General features: G+C 45.7%; 1 protein-coding gene across 2 annotated transcripts in view; it reads right to left on the reverse strand.

Moving 5' to 3' along the window:
- Positions 1-17,831, reverse strand: part of USP43 (ubiquitin specific peptidase 43) — an 88,317-nt gene that overhangs the window by 60,644 nt on the left and 9,842 nt on the right. For both annotated transcript variants that reach the window (XM_010358262.2, XM_010358263.2), the window contains exons 2-3: positions 16,267-16,398; positions 6,038-6,141 (exon numbers count right to left, since the gene is read on the reverse strand). In XM_010358262.2, coding sequence (XP_010356564.2) covers positions 6,038-6,141; positions 16,267-16,398 — 236 coding nt within the window. The remainder of the gene's footprint in view (positions 1-6,037; positions 6,142-16,266; positions 16,399-17,831) is intronic.

A 17,831-nucleotide genomic window follows, 5' to 3' on the forward strand; every position in this document is an offset into this window, starting at 1 on the left:
ACGTGGTGGCGGGTGCCTATAATCCCAGCTACTTGGGAAGCTGAGGCAGGAGAATCGCTTGCACCCGGGAGGTGGAGGTTGCAGTTGCAGTGAGCTGAGATTGTGCCATTGCACTACAGCCTGGGCGACAAAAGCAAAACTCCGTCTCAAAAAAATAAAAATAAAATAAAATAAAGAATGAAAAAGTATAATGTTTTCATAATAAACTATAGGAAAGATGTGAAATATATCCATGTATCAAAGGTTGAGAAATGAGGACAGACTGATGTGACCAGCATCTGGAAGAAGATGGAAAGGCAGCTTCACTTTTACAAAAAGCTCTGACCACGTTACGAGGCTACAGCAATATACCCCAATGTGGCCTGACAGATGCCTCCGTTCTCCCCATTCGCTCCAGGACATTCACAGTCCTGCCCTGTTGTCTCACAAGCGCACTCACGGGGAAAAGGAACAGAAAATCACCCCACTGCCTTTCAATGTTCACAGGCCCATTTCCCTAAGTTATTCATTCTCCTTGTCAAATTGCTTCTGTTACAAAGCTAACCCTGTCAGTGCAAAAAAAGTCAGGGCTGCGGTTTGCTTTTCCACCTGCTACAAATGCCCACCAATGAGCCCTAGGCTTTGCCCCTGAATTTCTTGTCACTCTGCCCTTTAACTGCTGCCAAATACACACACCATCTTTCACCTCAAACCCAGTCCACTTTACCTGCTCACTGGACAGTGGATCTGACGTCTACGCAAACAGCAATAATTATGCCAATACATAAGCAAGATCTCACCTTTCAGAGATCTGTTCTGAGGAAGCCTTCAAAAAGATCCTTAGACTTTCTGTGGATAAAGGCTATGAAGGACATGAAGAACTTGTGCACACACACACACAGACACACTCCTCCAGCCAAAACTCCAACATAGCCACAATCGTTGGTTGTTAGACTTGCAGACATTCTTAGACTGTGATGATAATCACATAGAGTAACTAAATATCTTTGCTATAGTCCAGGATCTTCCACACTCTAGGGAGGTTCCTCTTCTCTCCCCCAACCAAAGTCAACAACTCAGCCCCTTAAAAGGGGTTTAAGGGAAGATGCCTCTGAATTAACCCATAATGACACATCCATCTCTCAATTACATCAAGAAGGCTGATGCCATCCCAGGCAAGCTCTCCCCGAGGAGAGGAAGCCAGGAGAGAGTCAGGGACAGCAGGAGCCGCCAGCCAGGCACTGTCGCTACCGACCACTGCAGAAAACCACCTCTCAGACCTCAGGGCATCCCTGACGACACCTTGTCTTTATCAGCAGGCACAAAGCAGGCATTTTCAGCCATTGCCAGTTCATCTTTAGCGTGAACACCTCACCTCTTACTCATCGTGCTATAGGAAAAATACCCAAAGGGCACTGATGGTCCATAATATCCAATCAGCTCAAATGTCACTTCCTCGGAAGTCCTCCCCACCCCCGATTCATCCCACGCCAAGTCAGGCATGTACTTCAAAGCACCCTCGATTTTTCCTCCGAAGCACTCACCAGTTCTCACCAGTTACAATCATAGAAAAACCCAAGAGTCACCCTAAATCCTAGATTCTCATCTCTCCCTTAGTCCCTCTACCCCTCACCCCGTTAGCAAGACTGGGGTGAGGGGTTAGGGGTAGAGGGACTAATGGAAAGATGCTGACTTTCCATCCAAAAACATACTCCAAACCCCTCCACTTCCCTCCATCTCTGCCGCCACCTCTGCCGTTCCAACCACCATTGCTCTCCTGCTAGGCCCATAGTGGCAACACCAACTGTTGCTCCTGCCTCCTCTCGCCTCCCTGCATTGCTCATAAAAAGCAGTTGCCTCTGGGCCAGGTGCAGTGGCTCATGCCTGTAATCTCAGCACTTTGGGAGGCCAAGGCAGGTGTATCACTAGATGTCAGGAGTTCAAGACCAGCCCGGCCAGCATGATGAAACCCCATCTCTACTAAAAATACAAAAATGTGCTGGGCATGGTGGCGCATGCCTGTAGTCCCAGCTACTTGAGAGGCCAAGGCAGGAGAATGGCTTGAACCTGGGAAGCAGGGGTTGCAATGAGCTGAGATCATGCTACTACACTCTAGCCTGGGTGACGGCATGAGATTCTGTCTCAAAAAAAAAAAAAAAAAAAAGCAGTCACTTCTGAAACTGATGAACTAGATCACCCCCTCCTTTAACTCTGCAGTGTCTTCCTGTGTCCTTGAGACTAAAACCCGCACACTTGGACTGAAAACCTGCCCTACCAGGTCCCCACCCACCTCTCCAGCCCATCTCCAGTGCCTGCTTATAATCCCAGCTACTCTATTCCTTGGCAGCTACCCTGGGCTTTCCATTCCTTGAACTTGCCAGGATTATTCCTACTTCTGGCTCTTAGCCTGTGCTGTGTCCTCTGCCTGGAATACTCTGTCCCCAGTTATTAAAATGGTAGACTCCTTGTCACTCTGTTTTCAGCTCCACTGTCCCTCCGAAAAGACTTCCCTGCCCGCCTTATGGAATGTTGGCCACTGCCCCGCCTCCCAAGTGACTCCTTATCTTTCTGCCGATGGCTGTCGCAGGTTGTTGTTTACTTGTACATTATCTAACACTCCCCCGGGTAGAATGTGAGCTCCCTGAGAATGGACTGAGTCTTGTTCACAGCACCTACAAGACAACCCAGCACACAGTAGGGCATGAATGAAATATCTAAAGAATCAACAAGGATTCAGCCAGGAGTTCTACTCCTCATGGTAACTGCTGGACCAAGCACATTAGCAGGCACTTGAATACTTGAAAGAAGGAAAAACAGTATGGGGACGAGAGGGGAACTGAACAGAGAAATAGGTGAATGAATTGTACAAGGACACAGATGAATTCGACCTGCTGGCGATGATCGGTGATCCCTCCCCTCTCTCTAACACACCTTCACCTTATACTCCCCTTTCCCTTGTTCTAAATGTTCTTCTTTCTCTTCTTCTATGCTTTTCCTCTGTCTCCGTATTTTTGGTTCCTAGCACCCTCTGCGTTGGGCACGTGAAGATAAGACAGATGCCCGGTCAGGCGCGGTGGCTCACGCCTGTAATTCCAACACTTTGGGAAGCCAAGGCAGGTGGATCACAAGGTCAGGAGTTTGAGACCAGCCTGACCAATATGGCGAAACCCCGTCTCTAATGAAAATTAAAAAAAAAAAAAAAAAAATGAGCCGGCATGGTGGCGCACACCTGTAATCCCAGCTACTCAGGAGGCTGAGGCAGGAAAATCACTTGAACCCGGGAAGTGGTGGCTGCAGTGAGCCAAGATCGTGCCATTGCACTCTAGCCTGGGCATCGGAGGGAGAGTCCGTCTCAAAAAAAAAAAAAAAAAAAAAAAAAAAAAACAGATAAAACAGATGCCCTACAAGCGGCTTTCATGGCCAGTAGTTTTCAAGGCTGGTGACCACAAAATGTGTTTCCTCTCTGCATACCTCCTCCTGGAGAGTAACCACATCCCTCAGGAAATGAGAAAGGCTTTCTTCAGGCATGACAGAGAAATCTGAGCTCAAGGGGTGCGATCCTCTTTACTCTGTACGCTAAACAACAGCAAACAGGAACGGAGAGCCCACAGTCGATCTCGGCTGTTTCATCAGGGTCCCCATCCCTGGTGAGGCAGAGAGTGACAGAACTTGTCAAGTGCTATAGATTTTTCTTCACCAGTGGAAAGCAGCTTAGTTTCAAAGACTATTTGGTCTTCCTAAATAATCAACCTCTAAAGACAGTAATTATACCTCATTTATCTTTTCAGTGGTTATTGAATAGAACAGGAATCCTAAATCAGGATAGTTTCCGGGTAGTTTTAAGTGACCTCTTGCTGTGCAAACACAAAGAATACACGTCCCCAACAAGTATGGAATTAAATGGCTCTAAGTAAGGAAATTCTAGAAGATGGAACAATTATTTCCTTGTTTGAAGATAAGTCAATAAGAGAAGAAAACCACCTGGAGATCTCCAAAAAACCAATGCAAAGGGAATATTATCCAGACGACTCAGAGAAAAGCACGGCTTTGAAATGATTGACTGCAACATCCAGAAGAAAAATACAAAAAACTCTTTTTGAAAAAAAATTAAAAATAAAAAAAAAAAGAATAAAAAAAGGCCGGGCGCGGTGGCTCAAGCCTGTAATCCCAGCACTTTGGGAGGCCGAGACGGGCGGATCACGAGGTCAGGAGATCGAGACCATCCTGGCTAACACGGTGAAACCCCGTCTCTACTAAAAAATACAAAAAACTAGGCGGGCAACGTGGCGGGCGCCTATAGTCCCAGCTACTCGGGAGGCTGAGGCAGGAGAATGGCGGGAACCCGGAAGGCGGAGCTTGCAGTGAGCTGAGATCCGGCCACTGCACTCCAGCCCGGGCGACAGAGCGAGACTCCGCCTCAAAAAAAAAAAAAAAAAAAAAAAAAACTCTTATTTGGTATCCATAACAGAGAACAGAGTTTCTGTGAAACTGAAGGAGCAGCAGAGAATCACAATGAACGGACAGGGTTAGCTGGAAAAACAACAGAAGAATTGCGAAGAAAGCAAAAAGGTAGGACTTCGCTTTCAAGCCTGTAATCCCAGCACTTTGGGAGGCCGAGACGGGCGGATCACGAGGTCAGGAGATCGAGACCATCCTGGCTAACACGGTGAAACCCCATCTCTACTAAAAATACAAAAACTAGCCGGGCGAAGTGGCGGGCGCCTGTAGTCCCAGCTACTCGGGAGGCTGAGGCAGGAGAATGGCGTAAACCCGGGAGGCGGAGCTTGCAGTGAGCTGAGATCCGGCCACTGCACTCTAGCCCGGGCGACAGAGTGAGACTCTGCCTCAAAAAAAAAAAAAAAGATATTTCAGCGGACAAATCCTGGTTCTGCCACTTATCATATGTCCGTAGAAAAAGCCCAACCTCCCAGATGTTAATACTCACCCCCTGAGACTTTTTGTAAGGCTTAAAATATATGTAGACACACACACATAGAAACATATACATGAATACATACATTGGCAACACACAGACACACACACACACACACAGGCAAGCATCTTAGAGGTGGCTCTTTGTAACCAATGACTTCCTCGTCTAAATCCTGCCTGCTGTGCTCATTCCCACCTTTAAGCTTGCATTTGTTCTTGTTGAATATCTTCCTACCCATTCGTACTTCTACTCATCCTGCAGAGGCCAACAAAAGGCACACTTCCTCTGAGAAGCCCATGGGGTTTTCTCCCCTCTCTGACCTTTCACTGCTGCTGTCAGTACTTTCACTGAACATTATAATATTGAAACTATTCTGCCTTGTATGAGTCTCTGCACTTTCACATAAAAAAAGCTCAAAGAGAACACATACTTTCTGAAGTCAAAGGCTGCATACTTTTTTTATTGTTTGTTTATTTACTGATTTTTTTGAGACAGGGTCTCACTCTGTTGCCCAGGCTAGAGTACAGTGGTGCGATCACAGATCACTGTACTCCAGCCTCGATCACAGCCTCGACCTCCTGGGCCCAAGCAATCCTCCTTTCTCAGCCTCCCGAGTAGGTGGGACCACAGGCACATGCCACACCTGGCTAGGATTTTTTTTTTTTTTTTTTTTTTTTTTGGTACAGATGGGGTCTCCCTATGTGGCCCAGGCTGTATATATATTTTTATATCCTCCATAATGCTTGGAACTCTTGAGCTCAGAATGACTTGTTAAGTTGGGCTCTCTGGAGAGAGAAAAACAGGAAGGGTCTCTCCAACTTCAGAGTGACTGCTTGCTAGTGAGATCCCAGCTCACATTTACCTTCTATAGAATCACCCTCTTATCACCCCTCCTTCAAGTAAGGTGGAGGGTCCAGGAGCCAAGAAGAAGGAAAAGAAGAAATACTAAAGGTCAGAGACAACAGGAGTGCGTGCTTAGTCAGGATTTATAATGGGAGAGAGAAGGGTGTTTGTGCTTTTGTTGTTTTGAAATCTCAGGGTAAATCTGGCGATGGGAGACTGGTTACCAGGAATTGAGTTTGCAGAGCCTTTGGGTGACACATTCTAAACACATCCCCGTCTTACCTATATTGTGCTTGAAAGTGGCTTTGCACAAAGCTTTGACCTAGAGGAAGCTGAGCTGATGGTGACAAGCAGTTCTCAGAGGTTTTATTGGCTTCAGGTGGAAGCTGCAAAGAAATGAGGAAAGGAAACCAGATTAGATACACCTCTAGTCACTCAGCTGCTTCCAGACCACCGAGCCCATGCTTCCTCCTGGGCCCACATCATCCCTTTCTGGGATTCTGCAGAGTCTCAACCTTCAGTGCTGCCTTTACCATAACTCAAGTCTCTTTCAATCCCCTGACCTCCCAAATTCTCTGGGACAAGAAGTGTGTGTGTATTAAAAGAGCAAACCTGAGCCTGAACCTTGGCGGATGGTCGCTCATTCTCATCAGCCTCACCTGTTCCTCCTGGATGGACGGTCCTGTGCATTATCTCTGTCCCACTCGGCTTCAATGTCTAGGTGCCTCTTGTATATTTCATGGGGTGGGCTTGCCATCACCTCAAATGCATCCACACCAAATATCTCCACCTTCCACCTGCCTGCTAAATCATTCCTGCCCACATTTTGCAAGGAGCCAGTTTCACATAAGTATTCTCTTTTGCAGGCAAATGAGTCTTTTAGTTTTTCAATTTGGTGCACAAGCTTCCTTCACTCCGTTCATCAGTACTTGTGTCCTTTACATTCCCCTTGCGTTTGTTTCCTGTGGCTGCGATAGCAAATTATCACAAACTGGGGGCTGTAAACAATAGCTTATTCTCTCACAGTTCTCATGAGCAGCCATCCAAAATCAGTATCACTGCACTGAAATCAAGGTGTGGGCAGGGTTGCACTCCCTCCAGAGGCTCTAGGTGAGAGTCTGTTCCTTGACTGTTCCAACTCTGGTGGCTGCCGGAATTCCTTGGCTTGTGACCACATCACTCCAGTTTTCAATCCTGGCATCTTCAACTCTCTCTCTGCTCTGTCTTCACACAGCTTTCTCCTGTGTGTGTCTCAAATCTCCCCCAGCCTCTCTTTCACAAGAACACTGGTAGCATTTAGAGCCCACCTGGATAATTCAGGTTAATGACCCCCATCTCAAGATTCTTAATCACATCGCCAAAGTCTTTACCATAGAAGGTAATGATATGATGTGGCTGTGTCCCCACCCAAATCTCATCTTGAGTTGTAATCCTCACAATCCCTGCATGTCTAGAGAGAGACCTGGTGGGAGGTGATTGGATCATGAGGGCGGTTCCCCCATGCTGTTCTCGTGTTAGTGAGTTCTCGTGAGAGCTGATGGTTTTATAAGGGGTGCTTCCCTTTGCTGCTCACTCTTCTCTCTCCTGACGCCTTGTGAAGATGGTGCCTGCTTCCCCTTCCACCATGACTGTAAGTTTCCTGAGGCCTCCCCAGTCATGTGGAACGGTGAGTCAATTAAACCTCTTTCTTTTGTAAGTTACCCAGTCTCAGGTATTCCTTTATAGCAGCGTGAAAACAGACTAATACAGATAACATCTACAAGATGCAGCGATTAGGACCTCATGTCTTTGGGAGTCATTTTTTAGCCTGTCTCACCTCAGGGCTTCTGTGTGCCCTAATGCCACCAACTTCCTCTGGACCCCTACCACTTCCAAAATGAGTTAATCAACCTTTCTCGTTTCCCTAAATTTATTCTTCACCCCCTGTCCATTCCCTACCACACATGGGACACAATTTTTTGATTAAGGCCCTGTTATGCCAAAATTTCTGTCCTAGAAGATGCTGTCCCTATCCCAGAATCAAAGCCACTCATAATACAACGCTATTTAGTAAAATATAAACTTACCTATATAAATATCTATGCAAGACCCCACATAAAATATGACCTAGAGCAGCATCTCTCAACTTTTTCATCATTACTCCCCTCATGGAGTCTTTTTAGACAATTTTTCCTAACATTCCCACCACGAAACTCGAATACCATGGATACACTGTGTATGCGTCTATATATACCTTTAGAAGAACAGGCAGGCAGTGAGGTGTATGTAAAGACCTGGGTGAAATTAGAAGTAAATGTTGAAGGAGTTTAGAAAGCAGATGACAGAACCAGGCAAAAGGAACACATGTGAAGCGTCTGGGGTAAGGTGTGCAATTTACTTCAAAGTACATCCAAAAAATAAGATGAGGGAAAAAAAGATATGAGTAATGAGTGGATAGAGAGACAGATGGGTAAATGTGTGATAAAGCAAATTTAGTACAACATAAGTTGTAGAATCTAGGTGATGGGGAGGAGTGTTCACTTCATAATTAATTCAACTTTTCCATATGTTTGAAATTTTTCATAATAAAATATTGAGATGAACAAGTTATGAGTGCTCAAAATGGTCATTCTTATATGTCCTAATATTTTATGACACCCAATTTGCCTAGGATACAAGATGTGCAAAGGGAAGTAGAAAACAGGGCTGGAATGTGAGTCTGGTGCCACAACGGGTGGGGACTTCTATGTCCTAAGGGAGACTACCTGGCTCAGTGAACAGCATGGTAACAGGGTCAAGAATGTCCAAATCAGGCTGGGCACAGTGGCTCACATCTGTAATCCCAACACTTTTGGAGGCCGAGGCAGGTGGATCACCTGAGGTCCGAAGTTCAAGACCAACCTGGCCAATATGGCGAAACCCCATCTCTACTAAAAATACAAAAATTAGCCAGGCATGGTGGCAAGCACCTGTAATCCCAGCTACTCAGGAGGCTGAGGCAGGAGAATCATTTGAACCCTGAAGGCAGAGGTTGCAGTGAGCCGAGATTGCGACACTGCCCTCCAGCCTGGGCAACAAGAGCAAAACTCCATCTCAAAAATACAAACAAACAAACAAACAAACAAAAAGAATGTTTGGGCATGTGCAGTGGCTCATGCCTGTAATCCCAGCACCTTGGGAGGCTGAGGTGGGTGGATCACCTGAGGTCAGGAGTTCAAGACCAGCCTGGCCAACATGGTGAAACCCCGTCTCTGCTAAAAATACATATATTAGCCAGGCATGGTGGCACGCATCTGTAATCCCAGCTACTTGGGAGGCTGAGACAGGAGAATCGCTTGAACCCGGGAGGCAGAGGTTGCAATGAGCCGAGATCATGCCACTGCACTCCAGCCTGGATGACACAGCAAGACTCCGTCTCAAAAAAAAACAAAAAAAAGAATGTCCAAATCCCCACACCGGTACTTGATTACAAGTTACTTGACTGCCCTGATCCAGCTAAAAAAGTTACTTAATCTCTTTGCTCCATGATTTCCCAACTATAATAAAGGGATAATGACAGTACCTGTCTGATAGGGATTCTCTGAGTATTTAAAGAGTTTCTATATATAAAACACAAGGCTGAGTACGGTGGCTCATGTCTGTAATCTCAGCACTTCTGGAGGCCGAGGTGAGCAGATTACTTGAGGTCAGGAGTTCAAGACCAGCCTGGCCAACATGGTAAAACCCCATCTCTACTAAAAATACAAAAATTAGCCAGGTGTGGTAGTACACACCTGTAATCCCAGCTACTCAGGAAGCTGAGGCAGGAGAACCACTTGAGCCCAGGAGGCGGAGGTTGCAGTGAGCTGAGATCGCACCACTGTACTCCAGCCTGGGCAACAGAGCAAAACTCTTGTCTCAAAAAAAAAAAGAGAGCATATGTACAAAACACTTAGAACCATGCCTGGCACAAAGCACAGTGTAGATGGTGGTTGTTATTACACAAGGTGGAGTACCTGACGAGTTTTGAACTCAGGTGGTAGCAACATGCTTGGAGAGATGCTTTAACTTGACAGCTACTGACTCCCAGACGAAGAAGTGTAAGTTTGGAGGTTAGGACACAGATTAGTAGGCTCAAGCATTCAGGAAACAACAGGATAAGGTAGAACAGGAGCCATGAAGACGAAAAGGAGGGGTGGATTCCAGACACCCGAGGACGTAGCTTCACCAATCAGTCCCTGACTATGGGAGTGGAGGAACGTGATCAACTACAAGGATCCAGTCTGGTGCCTGGCGAATCCCGGTTTCATTCACAGAGAGGCAAAGTCAAAACAAGAGGTGTGTTTGGGACGGGCATGCTGGGTTTGAGGTGACTCAATACCCAGACACAGACATTCATGACAAATAGGGGAAGAGCACTTGGAGGAGCTAACTTGGATGCATAGCGGACCCTGGTGTATTTTGACTGCCCTGTATACACTACTCCTCCTTTGGTGGTAGCAAACCCCGTTTTGGAACTCTGAATCCAGTCCATGTATGGAGAGGGGTCTTTAATCAAGGGTCCTGCCCTCACCTACCAAGGGATAGGCCCATGACCCAAGCAAGCCACACTGAGATGCTCCTACTCTGAATGTGAATCATGACCAGAGTGGCCAATGGCTGAAAACATTTCTGCAGACTGTGCTGTCCAGGGAAGAGAACGGACCAGTTCCTGCTGCTGAGATACCCTCACAGCTGTCTGATTCTTAACAGTTCTAGGTTGGTCCTTCAGCCTTCCCTGTCATCCAGCGTGAGGCTCCTTGGCCTTCTCCTAAGTCCCCTTTCTTGTTTGAGTCAGCTCAAGTCGGTTGCTGTTGCTTGCAACCCAAGAATTCACAGTGACACTGAACAGCATTGGGAGAGGCTGTGGACAGGATCACCCAGGGAAGGGCATGGAGAAAGAAAATCCTGAAAGAGGCTGGAGTGAGGGGCAGCAGGGGGTCATTCACAAAGCACAGACAATGAGGCCAAACGCACTGGCTCTGCTCTGTTAGCTGAATGACACTCAGCCTCTCTCTCTGAGCCTCATTCTACATCTAACACATCAATTTCATGGAGCTACCATTAAAATCACAGGTGATGACTTGCACGGTGGCTCACACCTGTAATCCCAGCACTTTGGGAGGCCGAGGTGGGAGGATTGCTTGAATCCAGGACTTTGAAACCAGCCTGGACAACATAGTGAGACCTCGTCTTTACAAAACTAAAAAATTAACCAGGTGTGGTGGTGCATCCCCGTAGTCACAGCTACTTAGGCGGGGGGCTGAGGCAGGAGGATCGCCAGAGCCCAGGAGGTCAAGACTGCAGTGAGCTATGATCACTCTACTGCACTCCAGCCTGGGCAACAGAGTGAGGCCCTGTCTCAAAAAATAAATAAATAAAAATAAAAACAATCTCAAGAGATGACATGTATTGTGTATCTTCCCTGCACATAGTCAGTGCTTAATATATGTCAGCTTCCTGATCCTCTCCCCAGCCTCATCCCCTACTTAATTCTGCAAGAGCGGCATTTTCTGGAAAGCAAACTGATAAAAAGATTGTGTTAGGGTTTCTAAAAGGGTAATAAAAATGTGCCCTCTTTGCAGGATGAAAACATTTGAGGATCAGTAAATTAACAGAAAAGAAAGCGGCCCTTATGGTTTTTATTCCAGTTTCAAATAAATCTAGCTACATGGCTTTGCTATGTCTTGAAAACAGAAATAACCTCAAAGAGAAAAAAAAAATCAGAGTTTCACAGAGGACAGAGGCTTTCCTTCTAGGAAAGGGAAAATGAAGTTTCACGCCGGCTGATCCCAACAGCTCTGTTCTCTACCTTCAAGCGTACACAGCCGGGCCTCTGCAGGCAGCCCAATTTTCTGAGAGCAAATTTTAGGAGAGGCTTTGACCCCAGAGAAAGAGATCTTTTCTGGTTTCAATCAGGTCAAACTAAGGGCGGCGTAAGCTCCTCTCTCTAGCCAATAGCCAATAGCTGGTCTTGCCTGGCTGGTCTACTCCTAACACGCCTGGCCCCTTGAGGAACAGGAAGTAGCTGGAGAGATCAAGGCCAGGGAGCGAGGGGTGAAGGGGTCTGGAATCAGGCTGGGCCCTGTCAGCCACATAGGAGTCTGAATTTTGTTCTATGTGCTATTGGAAGCCAGTGGGGGAATTTAAGCAGAAGACGGACAAGCTCTTATTTCCTTTCTATCTGGCGGTAGTGTGCAGTATATTGCAATAGGACATATTCGAAATTGGAAAACCAATTATGGCTGCTTTTACTTGTGTCTTGAAGTTGTTAAAAAGAATTATTGGCCGGGCGCGGTGGCTCTCGCCTGTAATCTCCGCACTTTGGGAGGCCGAGGCAGGCGGATCACGAGGTCAGGAGTTCGAGACCAGCTTGGCCAACATAGCAAAACCCTGTCTCTACTGAAAATACAAAAATTAGTCAGGCATAGTGGCACACGCCTATAGTTCCAGCTACTCTGGAGGCTGAGGCAGGAGAATCGCTTGAACCCGGGAGGCGGAGGTTGTGGTAAGCTGAGATCGCGCCACTACACTCCAACCTGGACAACAGAGCGAGACTCCATCTCAAAAAAAAAAAAAAAAAAAAGAATTATTGCCAGGCCTTCTTGGCTTAAATAAACACAATATTATCTCAAAGAAAGGTCTAGGGGTGGTGCACCACAATGAGAAACAAAGGTTCTAGAGCAGTGGCTCTCAACTGGGTGGGGGAATGGTGACTTTGTCACCATCCCCATTCCCATCCCAGGGGACATTTAGCCATCTCTGAAGACATTTTGGCTATCACAAATAGTCAAATGCCTAGCCTGCTACACTGGCATCTAGGAGGTAGAGGTGCTACTAATGCTACCATGAACAGGACAGCCATCCTCAGAAAAGAATCAACTGACCACAAACATCCAACAGTGTTGAAGTTAAGGAAGCCTATTAGAGAGTTGAGTTTACTGGATTTGGATCCTAGCTCTCTCAGTTAATAACTGTGTGACTTGGGGCAAGTTACTTAACCTCTCTGTGATCTTCTCCACCCTTAAGCCCAATGCTTTCTCCTGCTACCAAGAGATAGAAAAGGAAAATTGAAAGGCTATCTATCCCACCTACCTTAGAAGTAGGAAGACCTGGCCGGGCGCGGTGGCTCAAGCCTGTAATCCCAGCACTTTGGGAGGCCGAGACGGGCGGATCACGAGGTCAGAAGATCGAGACCATCCTGGCTAACACAGTGAAACCCCGTCTCTACTAAAAAATACAAAAAAGTAGCCGGGCGAGGTGGCGGGCGCCTGTAGTCCCAGCTACTCAGGAGGCTGAGGCAGGAGAATGGCGTAAACCCGGGAGGCGGAGCTTGCAGTGAGCTGAGATCCGGCCACTGCACTCCAGCCCGGGCCACAGAGCGAGACTCCGTCTCAAAAAAAAAAAAAAAAAAGAAGTAGGAAGACCTGCCTGGTATAGCCAGGGAGAGGGGAGGGAAAAAAACAGGATAAGAGGCTCTTCCTATGCAGCCAGCAGGAAGAGGGACCACCTATCACTATGTCTCCTCTCTCCCGCTGTGGGAAATTGAGAAAGCACGAGGAAAGCTTTAGGGAAAGGAATCCGACACACTGGCTTTGAAACAGACAGAGCCAGGTTCAATTCTATCTCCACCAAGTAGAAGCTGAGTGGCCTTGAGCAACTTAACCTAAATTTCCATTAACTGTAAAATATGAGTTATCCTTGTAATAGTAAAGCATGATGACTAATTCAGTCAATCACTTCAAGAGTTTATTGTCTACTCTGTGTCAGGTAGGGAAATAAATTGTGCAAAGCATCAAATTAGATCCCTGGCACATAACAAACATTCAATAAACAGTATCTTTTTAAAAAATATATCCTTCTGATTTCAAAATGTATTCACTATAAACTTGTGGAATATACAGTGTAGTAGACATATGTTTATCTGCTCAGCATTCCTTTCTTTGGGGAAGCAAACTGTTCCATTTCTATAAAAGCTCTCCTTGGCCCACGTTCACCCCCACAGGCATGCAACCCAGCTGCACCCAATTAGAATATTCCATTCTTCTGGCCACATGCCCAGGAATGGACATGTGAACCAAGCTGAGACAATCGGACTCTTCCCTGGGCTTTTTCTGGAATCCCAAGCTCTAAAGACTACATGAGCATTGCAGAAGGCCATCTTGTTACCATCTGGGCAGAGTCAGTCTGAAAATGGATTCAGAGACAAGGGATAGAGACATAGCCAAAGACCTGGTGATGTCATCTGAGTCCCTGGATCCAGCCCTACCTGAAGCTGGTCTGACCCTTGGACTCGCAAGTTATAAAAGTCAATAAATGCCCTTTCGTTGACTGAGACTAAGTTAAATTTCTGTCACTTACAACTAAAAGGCGTCAGAATAAGATAAACAGGAAATCATGGTAAGTAAAAGAAAGCACCCCTCATCTCAAAACCCAGAGAAAACACCATGACCTTTGAATGTGTGGTCCTCCCAGGTTTTATTGGGGTGATTGTTTGCTTTGTTTCATTTGTGTGTTTTGGGAATGACTGGGGTGATTATTTTTAAAATAAGAAAATAGGCTTTCAAACCAGACCCCTTGGGCTTGAATCCTGACTCTGTCCTTTACTCAGCTGTGTGGCTTTAAGAAGGTTACCGAATCTCTCTGATACATGAAACATATAGTTATGTTCTCCTTTTCTTAAAGTTGTAAGTTGACATTTTAAGAGAGAAAAAAAAAAATAGAAAGGTAACAGCTGGAAAACATAAAGGAAACAGACAAACTTCAGGAAAAAAAGACTAAGCTTCCTGAGCTGTTCATTCTTTATTACGTTAGAATGACGGGCTCCAAGCAAACACTGAAGGGATGGGAAGGTGATGGTTGAAAGATCTAAGCACTTTCCAAGGGTTTTTTTATTTGATTAATGAAAAGGATGAGAATAACGTGTCCAGATTTAAAACAAAACCAAAAAACCGGTAAAACAGTTCTCATGGCTGCATCTGGATCAGTCATGTGATACATCAAAAGGTATGTGTTATTGATTAATTATCAAAGCTCATGAAACTTTTCTTCTATTACAGCAGATTATTCATGGATGTTGTTAAAATAACTGCTTACTCATTGATATGGAATTATCAAAGCTCATGAAACTTTTCTTCTATTACAGCAGATTATTCGTGGATGTTTTTAAAATAACTTTGCTCACTCATTGATACGGTTCGGCTCTGTGTCCCCACCCAAATCTCATCTCAAATTGTAATCCCCATAATCCCCACATGTGGAGGGAGGGAGGGCCTGGTGGGAGGTGATTGCATCACCGGGGGCAGTTTCCCCCATGCTATTCTGGTGATTGTGAGTGAGTTCTCATGACATCTGATGGTTTTATAAGGGCTCTTCCCCCTCTCTCTCCTTCCTGCCACCTTGTGAAGGAGGTACTTACTTCTCCTTCCACCATGATTGTACGTTTCCTGAGGCCTCCCCAGCCATGTGGAACTGTGAGTCAATTAAACCTCTTTCCTTTATAAACTACCCAGTCTCAGGTATGTCTCTTTTTTTTTTTCTTTTTTTTTTTTGAGACCGAGTCTCACTATGTCACCCAGGCTGGAGTGCAGTGGCATGACCTCAGCTCACTCCACCTCCCACAATCAAAGGATTCTCCTGCCTCAGCCTCCCGAGTAGCTGAGATTACAGGAGCATGCCATCACACTGGCTAATTTTTGTATTATTAATAGAGGTGGGGTTTTGCCATGTTGGCCAGGCTGGTCTTGAACTCCTGACCTCAAGTGATCTGCCTGCCTCGGCCTTCCAAAATGCTGGGATTACAGTCGTGAACCACCACACCCGGCCTCAGGTATTTCTTTATAGCAGTGTGAGAATGGATGAATACTTTCATAATATAATAACTTCATTCGCTTTTACTTTCTTAAGTGGGAGATAGAGGACTAGCATTGGAGCATAAGCCATCAGTGAGCAAAGTCCATAAAGACTGCGCCTGAGGTATCAATCAGCTGTTCTTATGACAAATTATTGTAGTGCTTTCCTCCTCTGAAAGGTTTGGGGTTTCCTCAAAACCTGGGGATGCTAAATGCACATGTGTAAAAATCATCCACCCTGTGTCGTGAGAGGAAAAGTTAACAGTTAGTGCTCTGTACAATACATAACTGAGAAAGCAATGGTAGAGTTCAAATGGTACCATCTGCAAATAATAAGGAACAGTACTCATGGCCTTGGATGACCACACTAACGTACGGAATACAAACCAAAGAAAAGACTTTTCATATTTTGAGCCAAAATGAAACTCTATTCATTATATCACTGGGACAAAGAGAATGAGAAATACTGGAATAGAAAGAAGCGCCTTGTGTAAAACAATCACAGCTAAGAGAAGGGAGCAGGGAACGGACTGTGGATATAGTAGCCAGACTATATAGGAATCTAAGAATCTCAATTTCAAGATTCAGTTTTGAGGAGCTGAGTCAATATTTAAAGGAAAAAAAGAAAACCCAGTACATTGTGTTGTTCTGAGAGTGACCGACCTTCTCCGACACCGGCCCTCGGGATGAACCCTCCAGGTCCTCATGTACACGATCCAGCAACCAGAGCAGGAATTCCAGGGCGTCATGCTGGGAGTTGCCTTGGAACTGAGAGCCATACTTGGAAACTGCATTCTGAAAGGAAAAAAAGGAAATCCAGAGGTGAATTTGGCCCCTTATACAACCAAATGAAGGCTCTGTGAGCACCAGGTCTACCAAGTGGTCATTACTCAGCCCTGACCTGGGATGATAGATGCAAACCACTGGGGTGGAAATGTTCTTTCATGCCAAAGCCCGCCCTTTTGGGGCAATGTCCCCAAACGGTATGAGGGTCTCTGTATATAGGAGAAGATACTTGCTTTCCAGAGGACTGCTAATGTATGTTCTATCCTTTGAAAACCCAGAGGGTGGTCTCTGTTGAGTATTTTGATACTGTTGACCATCTGACCCACCAAAGCTCTCTCCCTGTGACTGCTGGGGTATGATGCTCCACTAGTCTTCCCTCCATTGGTCTATTCTCATGCTGTCTCTCTCTGTTCATCTAGATGGTGAACAGCCTTCTCGCCCTACTTGCTCTCTCTTGCTGATTTCATTCATTCCCATAACTTCAACTCTTTCTTCTATCAGAATACTGACATTTGCAATGAAGTTGATTTCCTTAAGTACCATGCATGTAGCTCCTCTACTGCCTCTTTCTAACATGTATGAAACTTAAGGATACAAACTTGTTTCTGTAGTTAGGTCATCAAATGGTTGAACCAGCCCTTCACTACTTTGATAAATATGTATTGAGTGCCAACCACAGGCCAGGCACTATTCTAGGGACCGGGGATACAACAGTGAACAAAACGGATGAAGACTCACTGCCCTCGTGGTGTTTGCATTCCTGGTCCCCCTTGCGCTGTCCTATTAAATTGTGTAGCAACTTTGTCATTTTCTGCATAAATGCACATTCCAGCTTTTTAAAAGTTTATTGCAAAGAGTAATATATGCACATACTAAAAAACAATAATGCAATAAAAAAGGATGATAATGAAGTCTTCCTTCTACCTGGCCTTCATCCCGTGTTACCCCTTCTCAGGGGACAGCCACTTTAAGCACTTCCTTCAGCATCTTTCCAGGGACTTTTGCTCTACCTGTGTGAGCATGTGGGCATCTGGATGTAAGCAAATCACTTGTCTATGTGTTCACACATGCACATGCACACGGCACACGATGGCTGTGGGTCTCTCTTAGACTGCAGAGCCAAGCCTCCAGTCTCATCCCACACAGGTCTGTTCTCTGCTCACGCCTGCCAAAGAGACTGGTCTTAGCAAGGCTAAGGACCAGGACAATCCTTAACACTGCCAATCAAATCAGGCGGCCTGGGCTTTTTTTTTTTTTCTTTCTTTCTTTTAATTTTCCCTTGAGATTTAAAGGAGCCTTTAGAGGCCAGGTGCAGTGGCTCATGCCTGTAATCTCAACAATTTGGGGGGCCGAGGCAGGGGGATCACTTTAAGTCAGGAATTTGACACCAGCCTGGCCAATATAGTGAAACCCTGTCTATACTACAAATACAAAAATTAGCT

The sequence above is a fragment of the Rhinopithecus roxellana genome, chromosome 19, assembly GCF_007565055.1.
Source record: "Rhinopithecus roxellana isolate Shanxi Qingling chromosome 19, ASM756505v1, whole genome shotgun sequence".
Classification (NCBI taxonomy): domain Eukaryota; kingdom Metazoa; phylum Chordata; class Mammalia; order Primates; family Cercopithecidae; genus Rhinopithecus; species Rhinopithecus roxellana.